At 41.3% G+C, this 18735-nt stretch overlaps 1 protein-coding gene across 1 annotated transcript in view; it reads right to left on the bottom strand.

The window, feature by feature from the left end:
* LOC114572491 (regulating synaptic membrane exocytosis protein 1) overlaps positions 1 to 9693 on the bottom strand; it is a 44850-nt gene extending 35157 nt beyond the window's left edge. Inside the window, exons 1-2 of the mRNA XM_028604155.1 lie at positions 9533 to 9693; positions 2803 to 2877 (exon numbers count right to left, since the gene is read on the bottom strand). Of these exons, the coding sequence (XP_028459956.1) occupies positions 2803 to 2877; positions 9533 to 9693 (236 nt within the window). The remainder of the gene's footprint in view (positions 1 to 2802; positions 2878 to 9532) is intronic.
* Positions 9694 to 18735: the final 9042 nt, after the last annotated feature.

Genomic DNA, 18735 nt, shown 5'->3' with positions numbered 1-18735 from the left:
CAGGGATGGATACTTTTACTGGTAAGCACATCTTTATGCCATGAAAACATTTAGCTAGCTTGAGCAATGCCATGCTGTTGCTCATCTATGGAGTGATAATAATAAGAATAAACCCCTGGGCACGCAGCATTTAAAACAGCTAAACTTTGGGCACAAATCTTTAATGACAATTGCAAGCTGTCTTGACCATTCTGACCTTTGAGGGAAAAGTGTGCTAAAGTAGAAAACAGAGTTTATTATTAGCACCATAGATTTTGTATACAACTATATAAACTGTTTCACAAAAGAGGATGGTTTTTAGACAGTTAAAGGCCCTGACACACCAACCCGACAGCCGACCGTCAGCAGAAAAGGCAGTCGGACTGATCAGTCGGCTCCATGCCGAAGCGACGCTGACTTGAGCGTACATTCTGCACGTGCACCAGACGTAATACATCTCCATAACAGCAGGCGACGCTAATCTGTATTGTCGCCCAAAAAATTTAAAACGGAAATGACGAACGCGTCGCGTGGGTCTGGCTTCTCCAGCCGAACATAATGGCGGCTCGTTCAAAATACGATCTCGTATTTTATGAAAATAGTTCATTGAAACATGTTTCTGAGAGTCGTCTGTCATTCATCCGGCTCGTGTTAGCACTCCACCAATCAGATTGGTCATTGAGTCCGACTGCCCGCCCTCCGACCCAGCAAGTCAGGTCGGCCAAAACGAAGGCTGACAGCCCCTCCAACGGACGACGGCACGGAACACACCAAACAGACTCCAGTCACTGACCTCGCCAGACTGTCCGACAGCCGATTATCAGGTTGGTGTGTCAGGGCCTTAAGAGAGAGGAGTCCATGGTACAAACTGCTTTGTCTCCTGAATAAGCTGTATTGTCCAGTAAGCGACCAATTGAGCTAGCAGCTAGCTAGCTAGCTAGCTTGGAATGCAATTGTGAGTGATATCACATTCCTTGCCGGCTAGCATGTGGTTAGCTCTCCAGCCACAGTTTATTTCTGGCTTTACTATGGGAAATTCGAACTGGTTAGGCTACTTATTTACTATGTTGTTCAATCTAATCATACATCAGAGCGGCCATGCATTTTTCAACTGTTTTCCAAAGCTCATGTGAAATTCCAGATACAATTGAGAATAAGTTAAACTGAAACATGTCACACTCACACACACATGATGGAAGTCATTCCTCCAGACTAGCAGCTTGGCAGGAGAGCCGGGCAAACTGTGTGACACCCAGAGCCTCTGAATCCAGCCTAAGCCAGCAATTCTTCAGAGGACGCCGACAACATTAGCTAGTCTCAACAGGACTCAAGAGGATCTGGACTGGATTCATCACATTGGCCATGTCCATCTTTAAAGCGGAAGCTATGTAGTTGTTGTCTGATTGACGACAGAGGCTGGGCATTGTGTGTGTTTAACAGGGTATTAACTCACTCCAAAGGTAAGGAAGGGTGTGGCTTGCTAAAATGTGTTTTCAGTGACACCAACTGAGGCATAGTCCCAAAATATTTAAATCAAAAAGTCTAAATGAGGTGCAATGCCATTCAACTTAAAGTGCCATACAGAACTCAACTTTATTTCAGACACACAGGTCCATATCAGTATACAAATATGTAAAACACAACAGCACAGACAAGACAAAAAAGTTATATAAATTAAAGTTCATGAGATTAAAGTGATTAAAACACATAAACAGTTGTTCCAATGTTTCCAAAAGCAAGACGTGTACCTTGTGTCACTCTGTGTGGGGTCAGTTAAAGCCACCATAGTTACATTTTTGAATAAGTTAAAGGAACACGCCGACTTATTGGGAATTTAGCTTATTCACCGTAACCCCCAGAGTAAGACAAGTCGATACGTACCCTTCTCATCTCCGTGCGTGCTGTAACGCTGTCTGACGGCTCCAGCGGCATCAGGCCAGCACAGAACATGCAGGTGAATGGTTCCAGCAATCCTACTGCTCCGAATAAGTGACAAAATAACGCCAACATGTTCCTATTTACATGTTGTGATTTATAGAGTCACAGCGTGTACAAAAAATAACGTAACATGAGACACAGCCGTCTTCTAACTGTAAACAAACCGGGAACTATATTCTCAGGCGGAAGAATATAGTACTTGGGCGCAGTGATATGCTTGCAGCAAGCCTGTCTATACAAATCACAACATGTAAATAGGAACATGTTGGCATTATTTTGTCACTTTGGTCACAATTCGGAGCAGTAGGCTAGTTGGAACCAGTTACCTGCAGGATCTGTGCTAGGCTAAGCTAATGCTGGAACCGTCAGGCAGCGTTACAGCACGCACGGAGATGAGAAGGGTATGTATCGACTTGTCTTACTCTGGGGGTTACAGTGAATAAGCTAAATTCCCAATAAGTCGGCGTGTTCCTTTAAGCGACACATAAATGTGTACATGAAATTTCTCAACACAGCATGAAAAGGGGGAACATTATTTGTTATGAACATATGACTCGCACTTTTCCATCTTGGCAGTTTGAGCATACAAATTCCATAATAACTGCTTGAGTCACGGTTGCAAAAGATGGTCACCAGAAAAGAAGTTTATCTTTTTCGTCTGTTGACTCACCCAAGGTGTTAAAGACATTTTACAACAAAACGTGAATATAAGGCAAAAGAACAGAAAGCCAGCTCTTGATTGGAGGTTGTTTTGGGGCCACTGGGGTGAAATTATGTTAAAGTGACACAAAAGCAAATATCAACACCCATTTTGAACTCGTTTTATATTCCGTATCGACTAGGTGATATAGAGTTGGTGGTTGGAAAACAACTGTTGCCACTCACCGGACGTCATTTTGCTGCTGCGGTTTCTTCTGCCCAACCAGGTTCACCGTTCTTGCTTTGATAGGCTGCTCTTCTCTGAAACACACGGGGTTAGGAAAATGCTGTTAACATAAAACTCCACTGTTAACTCTCTTCTGGTTTCTGTATTGAGTTTATTTATTTATTTCCAAACTCCCTATTTACACTTATTAACAACGGCTTGCTAACAGAATTCAGTTAGTGTTCTGTTGACTTTTTTTGGGATATTTATCTACAAAACAGGATGACAGTCTGCCTTTGTGCCCTTCATGTGTTCATATAAATTAAAATAGCTAAGTATGAGTGTAAGTCCAGATTGCATTTGACCCTGGGTTCATTTTGCTATACTAAGCTTTCCTATGAGTAACTGTTAGCTTTCAAATATTTGAAATGAATTGTAGCGGAGTCCTGTTTTAAAGGGTAAATACCGTTGTTTTTTTTTTCAACCTGGACCCTATTTTCTTGTGTTTTTGTGTCAAAGTGACTGATGGGAACAACAATCTTTGACATTGGTCCAGTATTAAGCAAGATCGCTGCAGTCGGCAGTTAGCAAAACAAGCTACAATGTAAGTTAATACGGCAGTTGTCCAGCTTGTATTTACGTTCACAAAAGTGCATGTTTTGTCATTGACAGGCTCAGATTAATATTCGAAGTGTCTGACAACATTATGGAAAGGATTTCTTAGGAGGTTGACCTTTTGTTAAAGAGTAAGATCCTTTTTTAAACATAAAAACATCCACGAAATTGCGTTCGCTAAACCCACCAGACTCCATGTAAATAAACAGTAATTTTAGCATCGTAAAATACACTTCATTCAAAGTCAACAGAAACAAAATAAAACTATGAAAAGCCGTTTTGGGTCGTCTTTCAACTTTTCCAACCATCACAACTCTAGTTTTGGTTGAAATAAACTTATAGTTTACCGATTTACATGTGAAAATATGTTGGCTCTATACACGCTAAAAGCGTTTTTTTTTTATAATGGAGTATGGTGGGTTAAGCGCTAGCAACCTCGAGCTGTTTCTGGTTAAAGAGAAAGGTCTTAAATAGTTTTTAAAAAGGCCTATCTCCGTAGGGATCCTTTCCATAATGTGAATTAGAATAATTATCTGAGTCTTTCAGTGGCAAAATAAAGCACTTTTAGTGCTTACGGCAAAAACATAGGGAAATAGGGTTCAGGTTGAAAAAAAAACCTAGCATAGAAGCTCAGTACAGATATTTTGTGTCACCTGAGTTCAAATGACATTGTAGTCACTCAAACAAACGAACCAAACTAAAAAAAGGCAAATGCTTCAAATACAAACTGAACTGCTCATCCAGACTCTCATTGCAGTGTGGAAGATACCTTTAGGCATCGATGACAGGCCTTACACAACAATGACATGCTTTCAATATGTCCACTGACACGTTCACGGTGTGATTCAAAGCCATCTCATCCATAAACATGAACAGTGGGCTCTGATCAGTCAGATCACAGAGGAAACTCGAGAGAGAAATCCCCGCCAACACCCACACTGTCTAAAACAGACATGTCTTTGTTTCGTCAATACTGTGGGTACAACTCCCATTATGAGACACTTTCTGCACATTAGGACTGGTGACATCTCTTTGTTCCTAATGGATTCTAACCATCATTTGCTGTACTGACTGTTTAAAATCAGTAATGATTGAGGTAATGGTGACATCCATGGATTACACTGGTAAAAGATACTGTGTTACTTACAATATTTTAAAATTCAGCTTAGGTTTGGATTTTACTGGAGTTATTTGTGTCTGAATACAAGAGTAAAGGACCACACCAGTGTGACTGGAAGTTTTAGCTTTTTTGTACAGACCTAATCACCATGATTGCAGCAACACAAAAATGGTTTAAATTGGAGAGATATGTGTGTATGTATATGGAGATTCTGTTGTCATTTTCAGCCGTCACTGTAACGTTTAGCCTAAAGATAGGTAAACTTTAGGGCTGCACGATAGTTTTTTTTATAGCTATTAAGTATAGCTAAAGTTTAATATTCACTGTGTAACAGGGAAAACGTGTCAGTGAGCAATATAACATGACACACCATCAAAACTGCTCTATATTCTTATGCAAGGATGAGAACATACTTGTAGATATGAGTGTTTTTCTTTAAATAAGCATGGAACATTGAACAGTCAAACACAGAACATTTATCACAAAAGCTAAAGTTATAATTATTAAAAGAAATTCCAATAAAAGATATCAGCACTTTCCTGTAAACCAAGATTTCTGAAATGCCTCAGTTCAATGGCAGCAACTACATATTGCACCTTCTACAATCATGTTAAATAAAGTAATGAAAAATCCACTGAAAATAAGACATTTCTGTAAACAACCTGTGATATGTAACATTATTCCAGCATTTTTCTTGGGAAAAAAAACATTAAATATAATAATAAAAAGAGGAATAAACAATGTTAAACCAAATGTTACACCAAACATTCAACTACATATTCACATATTCATTTGCGGTCTTTACGATTAGTTAATCGCATTCTTTCAAATCGCAATTTGGATTTGAAAACGATTAATTGTTCAGAACTACTGAACATGGTGGTCCGACCTATATGACGTTTCTGCTGGACTTATTTTCTGTCCTGTGTTGCTTTGCAAGCGTCTTTGATAAACCAAATCTAGCTTTACGAACCATGACATCTCGTACTGAATGCTAGTGTGTTGGTGTCATTTTTTTTAACCTGTGGCCCAACAGGTAAATTAGGTCTCCAAGCTAATGTTAGTGAAAGTGTTGAGGTATGAAAGCATCAAACATGCATTTTAAATGAATGAGATGAAAGTATATCCATTTGTTACTCGTCCCCGTTTGCTCAGCGCCGTTAAATTGTATGAAAGGGACGCAGGAGTTTTGTACCCGGAGGTTCTCGCAAACAAACATTACGAATGGGTCAATATTCCACATTTCTGATGACATTTTCAAATGCATGCTTCACAATTCTTTTTTATTTCTGTATTTGCTGTAACATGTCAGGCATTCATTGGTTTCCATTCACTTCATTGCTTGGTTCCCAGTATTGCATTATTTTTCACAACTTTATTGTGTATATTCTCACAAACCAACATGTGACAGAAAAGGCAGTTATAAAACGCTTGGTTTCCAAGCTTACCGCATTTATGTAGCACCTTTCTACCTATCCAAATAACACTCACACATACACCGATGGTGGCAGAGCTGCCATGCAAAGCGATGGCCCACTACACGACGCGCCCATTGGCTCACTGTTGCTCAGTCAAAAGTAATCTCGCACTGCCAGACCTTCCTCCACGGCGCTGCGGAGGAGGGTCTGGCTATTCCACACAACATTCCGGGATGGGAGAAAAACATGCTCTGGTTTATTGGCATTTCTTTAAACCAATCACAATCGTCTAAGCGTCGGACAGAGCCACGGTGCCTCTGCAAAATAGCCTCAGGAACCTGTTTGTTTTAGTCGTGCAACAGAAAACTCAGATTGGACAGATAGTCTAGCTAGCTGTCTGGATTTACTCTGCAGAGATCTGAGGAGCAGTTAACCACAGTCCTCAGAAATCCATCAAGGTGACGGAAATCCGGCAGAAAAGAGTGACGCCGGCGGAATTTCTGGCAGCACCGGAGCAATCCCGGAAGTTGAACTTCATGGAAATAGACTAGTAAGTGACAGATATAGGTGACTGTGGAGGCCACAAGAGAAAAAGAGCTCTCACTCGACAGACAGTACTGGCGTCTCCCTTCTACAGAAAGTCACTAGATTTGTCGCTAGTCACTTTTTTGCATAAAAAGTCTCTAAAGGGGTCTGAAAAGTCAATGTGGCAACACTGCCCTGCCCCCGCTGCTGTACAGAGGCTGCTGCATGACATCTTTTGTGCATGCGTGATTGTTTGAAAGACACACACACACACATACACACACACATACACTGACACAGAGTCCTCGATTTATAGTTAGTTGAGATAACAATATTGCAATTTTGCAAATTTTTTCTGATTGTAGATCAGCTATCTTGCTCATCTACTGTAGTCAAGGAAAAACAGATGCAAGCAATAGACGCTCAAACACCACGCACCCTCTTCACATTTTTTAACTACTTGGGCTTTTACAATGGATGTAGTGTGTTTCCTGTACATTCATTTAAGGCTAAGGCAAGTTCAACACAGTGAAGGCACTGACATCAACAAGCTCTCTGTGTAATGAAAATAAGTGATCAATTTCTACCCAGAGAGTATGGCTAATACTGACATTAAATGACTTCAATCCAATGCAATGCAAGAATTTCCTTCCACTGATTTTCTGGTTTCACCAGTTCAGTGCAGTAAGGAGGGCCATCCTACCTGCTAAGCTGTCAAGTTTGAACAATAGTGCTTGATTGTATCAATAAATTGCAGGTTGAAGTCCTATGTTTATAATAGAGTCAGAGATTGCTACTCATTGGTCATCAATGCTTATTAAATTGTTAATTTTTTTTTTTATTTATTATTCCACGGACTAACACCCTGCAGTGAAGTTTCGAATTTGTTCTTATTGGTGTTTTTTTTTTGAATATATAGATTCCTCTCAATTCGAGAGTATTTTCTATCAGTTGGAACAACCACTGGATAATAGTAGGCAATTGGTGATCATTTTCCCTTAACATAATTTGAACAGTTTTCTAATCAATCAAATCTTGAAATTTGAGTATTTTTAGTTTAATAAATTTTGTATTGTATCTATGAAGAATAGATGTAGCGGAGGCATACTATCATTTACAGTTTATCCATCTTTCTTTCTGTACAAGAAATTCATTTTCATCATATAACAGTTTACCTCGTGATAATTATTGACAGGACATTATTGTTTACCCACAATTTATTTACCATTACCTCATTGTTGCTGTGGCTATATACCAACAGGGAGGTACTGTATGCATACATATACTGTGATCCTATACGCTTTCAAAGCAAGCGGATTGATGGTGAGTATATCTCAAAATTCACACAAGAGTAGTGTATTCTCGGCCTCTCTGCATTACAACCCACACTACCCTACTGCTAGAACACTCACCATGCATGTATTAGTCAACCAGTGCAGCTTTTCAGTGCAGATTGTAAAGACACACACACGCACGCATGCACACTGCTTTGCCATGGCAATCTCCATCCAAACTGTGATGAGAGGAAATGCTGCTGAAGCCAATATAGGTTAACACATGTCTGTGCTGACAACCGCTAGAGTATGATATGAGTGAATCCACGGCTTCTAATACATTACTGAAAATGATGCATAACCACTTAGAGCCGGAGCTATATATTGGACGTTTCCTTCTTTAGATGCAATGAATCGATCTTCCGTTCCAGTGCTGGGCTATCAGTCCGCACGGAGGGCTTAAAATAGAACATGGACGTAAAGCTTGAGGAGCGCTTCGCTTAGGTGGGTCGGCCTATCTTTCTATCTGCCCATCTATGCATGCAGCTCCATGCAGACCATGCAGAAAACATGAGAAAGGCATCGTTTCAACTTGATGCATTTTCTGGTCCTGTAGGAAACGGGGTGATGGATGGATGGATGTGGGTTCATTTCTGCACAGTGATAAATAAATCGGGAGTAGACAATTCTCCATGCATGTATGGCGGTGGTATAGAGGAGGAGGAGGAGGAGGAGGTTTATGCACACAGTGAATATAAGTCACTACTGATTCAAAATGACATTACACAGGCACCTTTTCCTCCCCCTGTTATAGGCCTACTGGTTCTATAACAGCCTGTGCAATGTCTGTTGCAAGAGCACTGGCCTACATACAGTGCATACGGCTGGGAAAGGCTCAACCGCACCCCAGAGCTGAGAACAGCAGCTGTTGAGATGGATGCTGCACAGATAAAAGCCAACAGGGAAGGTTTTTTGCTTTTACTAGTCTCAATGCTAGGCTTCATTGAGCTTTTTTTTTTGCAAATTTCTGCTGCATCTATAAATGAAATATCTCAGGTGAAGTCCAAATACTTCATTGGTGTGACTGATAATGATGATATTAGGGAGCAAAGTGCAGATGAGAAAGCAGTTCTTATTTTTCATCTGAATGGAGCATGTGATGCTGCTGCCCTGCTTACGATGGGGCATGGTGACACACCCCTTCATCCTCCCACCATTCCTGTTCTTCTTCCTGAGCAAAGTTACACCTGACCCACCGCCACACTCATTAAGCCTCTTATAGGAGAGGAGCGGTGAGAATCTACAAACTGGAGGTGAACCCTGCGCTACACTGGCCCTTGCATGTTTTCTCTTTCACACAGCTGTAGCCTACATGGGCCTGTAGTGAGTGAGTGAGTTCTGTGTGGAGGGGACCTGCAGGATGTACACGCGCACACACACACACACACACATGCATGGTCTGATACAGTGGAGTGATGCTGACACATTTCATCCGTAAGAGAAAACAGAGGTGGATGGACTTAAAGGAAATAGCCCAGGCCAAGTCTCTCACACTCCCTCTCTCACACACAAACACAAACACACAAACATATGCATGGTCAGATACATTGGAGTGATGCTGACACATTTCATCCATAAGAGAGGTGGATGGACATATAGGAAATAGCCCAGGCCCAGTCTCTCACACTCTCTCTCTCACACACAGACACACACACATAAGCCACACACACACACACACACACACACACACACACACACACACACACACACACACACACTTCTCCTCTCTCTCTCTTACTTTAACATGGCCTCCTCCTTCGCCTCTTCCTCCCGCTGCCGAGCCAGTACAGCCATGATGATCTTCCTCTCATCCTCCGTCAGATGGCTCAGGTCCGGCTCCGGGATAGCCGGGGCTACGGGTGGGCGCGGGCCGCCCCGAGGGCCCACCGAGGCGAACATCTTCCCCAGCACCACCACCTTCCCTCCCTTCCTCCCTCCTACTCCTCGTCGTCTTCCTCCTCCTCCTCGCCTCGGTCGGGATCACGGATAGAAAACCCGCTGGCGGAGCCCACGGATCACGACATGGCCCACGGACAAAGCGGCGGTTGGAGAGACTGATGCGGAGTTCCCATGGCGGTGGCGGGGGGCAGCCAGGGCGGCGGTGGCAGCAGTGTCGGTGCTAGCTGTGGTAGTAGAAGCAGCGGTGGTGGTAGCGCTTCGGTTCCCGGTGGCCGTTTTCAGCCTCTCTTTCTCCCTCTTGCTGCTCCGCTGTCTTCTTCTCCCCCCACCCCCCTCCCACCGCCCGCCCGCCCGCCTCTCCCCTCCACCACCTCCGCTTTACGGGGAGCCCATGTCTCCGGCGGTCATGCGGGATGATGGCACACGGGAGCGGGATCTCGGTTCCTTCCTTCAGGCCAGGCAGAGAGGGGGGTGGGGGAGGGGGGGGTCCCCTGGAGGCGGCTCAGGTCTCCGCTCGGTCCGGTGGGCTGGCTGTGTGGCTGCGGGGCGAGGCGGCGACTTCTTGTTTTCCAGCGCCGCCGCTGATACTGATGCTGATGCTGCTGTCAGGGAGACGGAACCGTCAATGGGACCGCAGCCCCTCGAGCGCGTTCACTTCTCTTGCGGCGGGAGCGCGCAGCCCTCATTTGAGAATGGGGGGCTCCACTCACCGTTAAGATGCGCACTCACGCCATCCTATAGCACACTGAGAAAATAAAGGGTTCCTCAAGGGTGCACTGTGGGTTTTATAGGACCATGATAAACGGACGTTTGGGATCACTTCGAAAGAAGAATCCCTTTATTTTTTTATTTCGCACCTTAAAAAGATAGTTAAAATATAGGCCAATACGTTGATCAGCCTATATCAGGTCTATAGTCAAAATAAGATACTTATTGTGTTATTTGCACAGGTTTTTTTAAGGGGTAAATTAGGCTATATCAACAGAATAGGGGTTTTAAGGATGGATGGATGGAAGGGCTTTGAAGGGGAGTTTACCTTTTAAAACTGCCCTGATAACATGAGAACCGTTGCTGAAGTTTCACCTTAATTTGACAAATTAAGGGATGTCTTTTGTAATTTTTAAGGGGAAACTGCTTAAAGCCTCTGAACACTCACACAGGTGATTTCAGTTCTTCCGGCTGGTTAGACTCTGCTCAGGTTGAAGGTGGGTTAGATGGTAATTGATTGGGTCACTATCAATCAGAATGATAAAGCCATCATTTGCTCTGCCCTAACAAGTGCAAAAAAGGAGAGACTCAGGAATATGTCATTCAATCAGTAGACACACCCACACGGTCCTGGGAAGAGGTCTAATCAAACAGATTAACTGAAAACACCTGGGTGTTCAGGGCCTTTAAAATCTACAAAATAGCATCTAGCATCTATCATTTGCTTACTGAATCCATACATTTTTATTTAAGGGGCAACCTCAGCAGTTTACTCGCAAATTGGGTTTCATTAACGGGTAAATTATGGTAACAGATCATAATTAAGGGCTTTTAAGGTGTAACACCCTCTTATATATGACCTTCCCTGAATGTTCACTCAATCTCAATTGATCTTTTTTTTTGTTGGGGTCGGGGGGATTTATTCTTGTCTGGAGGGATCTTGCTTGTTCACTCTCTCTATTCTCCTCTTTGGTCTCTTTACCTCAGCCATGTGTGTAGAGGCTGCTGAGATCATTCAAAAGAAATGTACTGTATGCCTAGTGTACATGAAGTAGGCCTATAGATCCAAATAAAATGATATTAGTAATGTATAACAAAAAAAAGAATGCAAGTATAAAGAACCATTTTCTGGTACTGTGGGAAACCCTTCACAGTAAGAGTGTTTGCCCCCTCCTCCTCCTCCTCCCCCTCCTCCACTCTCCCACCAATCACAGCGTGTTACATAGAATGACGTGCATCCCCCTTTTTTCTTTTTTCTCCCATCCTCCCTCTCTCTCTCGCTCTCTCTCCACTGCTTCCTTCTGTCCTTCCTCCTTTCCCATCCTTCCAGCAGTTCCCACCACACACATGCACGCGCACACTACGTCTTCATGCTGAAAAACAATCTGAATGAAGCCTGAGGTTTACCACACAGCCATGCACATGTATGGCTATAGGGTGACATTTACAGTATGTCAGTGTACAACATTTTAGTTATAGGCTGCGCGGAGAGGGGTTACAATTAAGATACACGGGAATGTGCCAAAGCTGGGAAGTGTAATTGTGTCACATTAATCTAAATTTAGAAACAAATGTACTTATTTTTATCCACAGATCCAGATTTAGTAAAACTGAAATATTCATTGTAGACCACGATTTGGTTTAGAAATTGAGAATATTTGTTTACAGTTAGAATCCTGTACCAAAATTAGACTATGCCACACTTCCATGAACCTTCAGGGGACCCTACAGGTCCCTACACACTGTGTTGTAAACCAGTTGATCAGACAGTATCACTGTAAATTCATAGTGGATTGGAATATCAGCTCACAGATTTGTATTTCAGCACCATGGTCAGTTCACTGAGCTGCAGTGCTATTTAAATCTGAGAGGGGAAACATGTACTGAGAGGAGTCGCTGCAAGTCTGGAGCCAGTAGCACGTTGGGAGAATAGGCATCTAGCTATAAAGAAAGAAATATCTGTATGTGAGTGTGTCCGTCCGGCTGTCTATCATTCGAATATCTCGAGAACCCTTCATCTGATCTACTTCACGCTTAAGCGTGATTCATGCTTCTGTGTAAAATCTACGCCGTGGCTACGTACGTAGATAATCGCCATCACTCTCTCATTCGCTCTGCCACACACTCCCCAGCACACACACATGCCGGTCCTGCTAAGAGATCGACGCACACACCAACCACCTATTTCACTGTGTGTGTTTCTGAGTGCGGGTGGTTGCAGGATACACCAACGTTACAACCAAACTCGAATGGATATCCTGCAGGAACAAGTGTCACTCTGCCGTTGCAACTCAAATTTGAAAAGAGTTTGTCATACTAATGTATAACACTAAGGTTAACGCCGGGAAAATAACATTACCTTTGCTTATTAAATGTAACTTTATAACTGCGGTGGTCAAAGCAAGCCATGTTATATTATAGCACACAAATGTCCATTATAAGATTATCAGGAACCTGTGGTTATCTGCCTTTTCGGAGTTAAAAAGCTCCATAAGCGTTTGCGGTTGTAACAAATTTCTGGCCAGCTGTCACTCACACACCAGCAACAGAGAAGCATCTGAAAGGGCCCAGAGATAAGTGTCTCTCTTTGAGTAGTCTTGCATTGCCAGACTGCTGTGGATAAAGTCTGGCTATACCACAGATACATTCTTGGATAGGAAAATTAACGCTCTGGGTTGTTTGTAGAGCTGCACCGATTACAATTTTCTAGGCCCATTCTGATTTCCGATTTTTCTTTGAGTTTGACCTGCCAATACCGATTTTAACCGATTCCAATTCCATTTTTTCTAACCACTTTACAGCACACACAAATATTTATTTTCTAGATTTTCTTTAATAGAACATTTTACATTTTGCATAGAACATAGAAAATGTTTTGAACAGAAAATCGATCGATATAAAATAGAACTATATAAATTACTCCTGGTGTGGGAAATTCACACAAATCTAAAACGCAATGTTATGGAAAAACCATTTCTTTCTTTTCACATCCAATATCCAACTGCATTAAAAAAAGTATATTTACCAAACTAAACTTCTGTATGAAAACAGGGAAAATAGGTAATGGCAATCCAATAATATATAAATAACAAATAAAAATCAAATAAATATACTGTAGCCTTGCGGTATAACAACAGCGCCATGTCTTAAAGCAACCATGGGCTTAGCAGCCAACGCTGGAACTGCACCCCTATGGCCCAGAAAGACTTTTCCCCTAGACTTAGGATCATTTTTTGGGGGGTACATCAACTTACCAGCCAGAACACTTAAAGGGTCCTTGTTTAAAAAGTCAACTTTTTAACATTTTTAACTTTCACTAGTAGCCAAATCCAGAGTTATTAAACTAGGCATGATCAACCTTTTTTATTGGATCTGGCACCTCCTGTGTCACTATGAAAAAATAATCGCCAAAATGAAAATAATTAATAACTGTTTGTGTAGTGTTCAATGTTGTTATGTGTCTGTTAGTCTTTATTCCCCATTGATGTTCCACAAAACATCTTGTGTTTGCATTTTCGATGCGTTTTGAGGTGAATTTTCAGGGTAAGACGGAGGGGGGAGAGGGACGGAGGGAGGGGATCGGCACTTCAAGTGACACATGCGCTTGTGCTGGTTGAGATTGCTGTTAGCCTTGTTTCACTCAGGGGAAAAATGTCAAAAAGACAACAAAGTTTGCTTAACTTTTTCAAATACACTGGCCAGTCGGAACCCAAACAAGCAAAAATCGTTTCCGCCGATCAAGAATGTGGAGACATTACATTTCGTACCCATGCAGTGTATGTTCTGAAATTAAAATAAACATTGCCCTGATGTACACACAGCGTTGTTTAGGCTTTTTTAGTCAGAGAAGCTACATAGGCAGTGTAATTCTTTTTTGTTCCATTACCTCCAACCCCCGTTTTGAGTCACCGGATCCACCCCCGCTCTGCGCTCTGGGGCCTCCCACTTTACAAATTAAGCACTGTATATAGCTAATGGTTGTAATTCACCATGTATTCTAATTCACCATGTATTCTATTAATACATCCATGGTATTATCTTATGATACATCCGAAGGTATGCTGTAAATGTTAATACATGCCAAAGTGAAGTGTTATAATGAACATTGTCGTTGACTGTTGATGTCAATGATTGCAGGCTAACCGTAGTAGCTAGCGCTAGCTAGTATCTAGCTAGTAGCACGACATAATGATTACATCTCCTTGGTTGTCTAAATACATCGATCGTTTATTTAGATAAGCATGTAAACGATCAAGAACAACAAAAACACAATGTTTAACGTTAGTGAATATTTTAGACAATGAAACTGCGACTTCATGAGTTTGCCACGTATACCATGGATTTATTAAGAGAACAAACTATTCTTGTATAGTAAATGCGCATGTTGGTACCGGTTGCTACGACAACACAAACAAACTGTTGCTAGTGCGGCATAAAATCGACATATGTCAGACAGACGTGATTCAATTACGGTCACCAGCCGGTCAATCGGTGCATCTCTAGTTGTTTGCATTTCTTTAAACCAATCCCAATGGTCTTGGGCGGCACTAAATTTCGGACGCAGATTTGAATTTCCTCGGATGGTGAAGGAATAGCCTGTCCTACTCGTTGCCTTCGTTGGTTGGATTGGTTAGGGTTAGGCATTAGGAGTGTGATTGGTTAGGGTATAGTCTTGCATTGCCAGACCAAGTAAGGTCCCTCTAGGTGTGATGTCATACACTCCAGCTCTCAATATCTCTGAAACAGTCAAACACACAGTGAAACACTAAAAAATTAGACGAAACATAAACCTTTCTTGATATCAGAATGCCAATTTAACCCAATAAAGTCAAAAGTCTCGAGACCCGTTTAACTTTTAGTAATTTTTACATTAAAGTATGGCAGCAGATCGGTGTGGCCCCAAAGAGGGGTGGTTTTGAGCTCTGTTCACATTGATTTACCGATGATTTCCCATTGTAGTCCATGGGAAATTTAGTGCAATGTTTTGAGATTTTTGTGAAAACCGCTAGGCAAATCTCTGAGAAAAGACATAGTACACCATTCCTGACCATTCCGCATGTGTTGGCAACACTGGACAAATATGCCGGAAGATGAAGACTAAGAATAATATTAAAGGGCCGCTATGCAGTTTTGGCCATTTCTTCGCTTTTTGCTCACAGGTTTCTCTATAGACTCCTCGCTCGGTCAGTCTGCCGTTTCCCCTTTCTCTGTTCCTCCGACAATGCTTTCCTAGCTTTCTTCTTCTTTTTTGCCGGCTCAGCCATGACGATAGTGTGAAAAATTCTGCAACTTTGTTAGCTGGTTCCTGAATGGCCGTATGTGTGCAGTGCCGTGAAGCAATTTGTTACATCGCGAGACCTGATATCACGCGATACTTCCTGATGCTGAGGCTGGCGGCTTGCTGACCGAAAGTTGGCAAAAAGCCACACAACACACGCACGTCCACATTATAACAGCAACAGTGACTTCCAGATCTAATGAAAGTCATAATACATAGCAGTTTTCATAGGTTTTTATTTCTTACTTAGATTGACTCAGTGGGAAACCTGACAGCCTTTGTTATCCACAATCCTTTTTAGGTCTGGTTGTACTCGGTTGTGGCCACTCTTTCAGGAATCTGGGGCAGCTTTTATTCCTCAGGTTGCAGAACCGGTCCATAAAAAAAACTCTGCTGCATTATTTTTTATTTTAAAATAATTGGCAAATGTATTGGCAAATGCATCATTCAAATGCTTTTCTTTTAACTTATCTGAAATGTTTCAAAAAGTAAATAAATAAAAATAAATCCACCAATAACACAGCCCTCAGCCACACAGTAAAAGCCTCAAAGGAGCAGGCAAAGAGCCGCATACGGCTCAAGAGCCACAGGTTCGCCACCCCTGATATATAAGCTGTAAGTTTTCATAATTGTCAGAATTTTTTTTCAAACTGCGAATGTACTAATATTGCAATACTTTAATCAGTGGGCCATATAGGCTCAATCACCACTGTGCTACTTCCTTCAGTGATATATAGTAACTTAACAGACATTTATTTGAATGGAAGTCTGAGATTACAATTTACATGCTTTCAAAATTACAGCTAGCCTGTATTCCGTCACAGTTTACATTTACATGCAGTTTACAAACATTTCATTGCTTGCTAGCTAACTAAAACGTCAGTTAATTAGCCTGTAGCTATTCTTAAACAAAACAGTTAATGGTTTGCTTGCTAGCTAAAAGGTCAGTCAGTTAGCCTGTAGCTTTTCCTTAGCAAAACAAAACATTAGCTGCATTGTTTGCTAGCTAGTTAAAAAGGTAGCCTACTGTTACTTATGAGTCAACAGAGAAACTCAGCTTTGCAGCTTCTCCTGTATGGTAGGCGCTACAGAACACTGTTTGCCAAAAACAACCAGACACAAGAACAGTTTCTTCCCACAGGCTGTCACTATGATTAGCCCGAGACAAACCAAGCCGATAATCGGCCGTTGGTCAGTCCGGCGAGGTCAGTGACTCGAGTTTGTTCGGTGTGTTCCGTGCCGTCGTCCGTCCGAGGGGCCGTCGGCCTTCATTTTGGCCGATTTGACATTTATAATCGTCGGGGCGGGCATTGCCGGCAGTCAGACTCAAATGACCCATCTGATTGGTAGAGTGCTAACCCGGAAACGGGGAGAGGAATGAGCGTGACTAGAGTCTCTCAAAATCGAAAATCTTTTAAACTGACCTTTGTTGATCTGAAATGAAGACAGATTCAGCAACTGCACGGCCTATTTCTCACTTAAAATGTTTTTAGAAACACGTTTCGGTGAACTATTTTAGTACAATATGAGATGTGACGCGTTTGTCCAATCAGCTGCCGGTTTTCATACAATACACAATACAGATTAGCACCGCCTGCGACAACAAACCTCTTGTCGCTTTGGTGTGTTCCGAGGCACTTTTTTTACCAACTCGGGGAGACTGATCAGTCCAACTGCCTTTTCTGCCGAGGGTCGGCCGTCCGGTTAGTGTGTGGGCCTTAACACTTAACACCTTCAATAGTGTCAGGATCAATCCTTAAGGATTGCCACTTTAACTAGCAGCAAATAAATAGATTGTATAGCATATTTATTCCTCATTCGCACGTTTTGATGTATATTTTGCACATGTTTTGGCAATGCTGCAAGACAAGGAAAATGAACAATAAGAATATTAAGTTTGACAAATACTAGTTATTGTGCTGATGTTGTTTGGAGCATATTGGCACACTGACATGTATATACATTATATTTAATATTTCAGTTCATAATTAGTGCTTGTTGTATTTGCTTTTCTTACGTAAATACATATTTAAGAAATTGAGTTTCAGTTTGTAAGGTAGATAAACATACATGAAGTGATAACATGCTATGGTATATGTAATTAAGACTAAAGGGGAACCACCAAAGCTCATAATCATCTTTTCTTCTTTTTAAACAGAGACAGGAACATACAATAAATGTATGGCACCAGTTATATCACAATGCTAACTCCCTCCTGTTGTCCACAGGCATGTATACAGTGCACATATAACAAAATAAAGTATATAATTCCACATAACACTAGTACACCTTTAGGACAAACCAGCATTATCACACCTAAATGAAAACACAACTCTCTTTTAACATTCGTTTTAATCTGATTAAAACGAATACTGTTTTGTTTATGTAACTGAAAAAGCAGTTTGAGCAAATGTTGTCCGGCTATGTTTTATATAACACTCTCCCCTTGTTGATGATCTTGTTCATCTTATTTCACCATGAGCTGTTAGAATAAATAGCTTAAGGGAAATAAGTAAAGAAAACAAACATTGGTCATAAACAAAAACAAATCAAAGCTCAATCAGTTGCATTTTTCAATTGCAATAGTAGTATGAGTATTTTTGTCTAGTGCTTGAAGACCTTGAAGGGCTGTATAAATGGAGTAAGAATGCATAGCATACTACTACTACTACTACTAATAATAATAATAATAATAATATGAATAATAATAATATTAATAATAATCAAAATATTAAATCATGATATAGTAAAATGTTTGACCTTTTCCTTAAATGTATTATTTCCATTTGTATGAATCAATGCTAGTCGTTTTATAAAAAGACTAACATTGATTTTGACATTCCTCAGTAAAAGCCACCATACTGAACGTAAAATTAGGCTATTTTACAAATATATCATCGCATATATTTTCTATATATCTCATTTTATATTTTTTCTAGACATAGTATACAAGTTGAACGTATACTGCTACATGTTATTAAGAGTTCTATTTTATTTTGAAAGTGTTATTGTCATTTCCTGGAAGGGAGGTTGCTTTTTCTGAACTTTATGACTGC

The sequence above is a fragment of the Perca flavescens genome, chromosome 17, assembly GCF_004354835.1.
Source record: "Perca flavescens isolate YP-PL-M2 chromosome 17, PFLA_1.0, whole genome shotgun sequence".
NCBI lineage: Eukaryota > Metazoa > Chordata > Actinopteri > Perciformes > Percidae > Perca > Perca flavescens.
The sequence above is the reverse complement of the archived record's forward strand: the minus strand, read 5'-3'. Positions and strand labels throughout refer to the sequence as shown.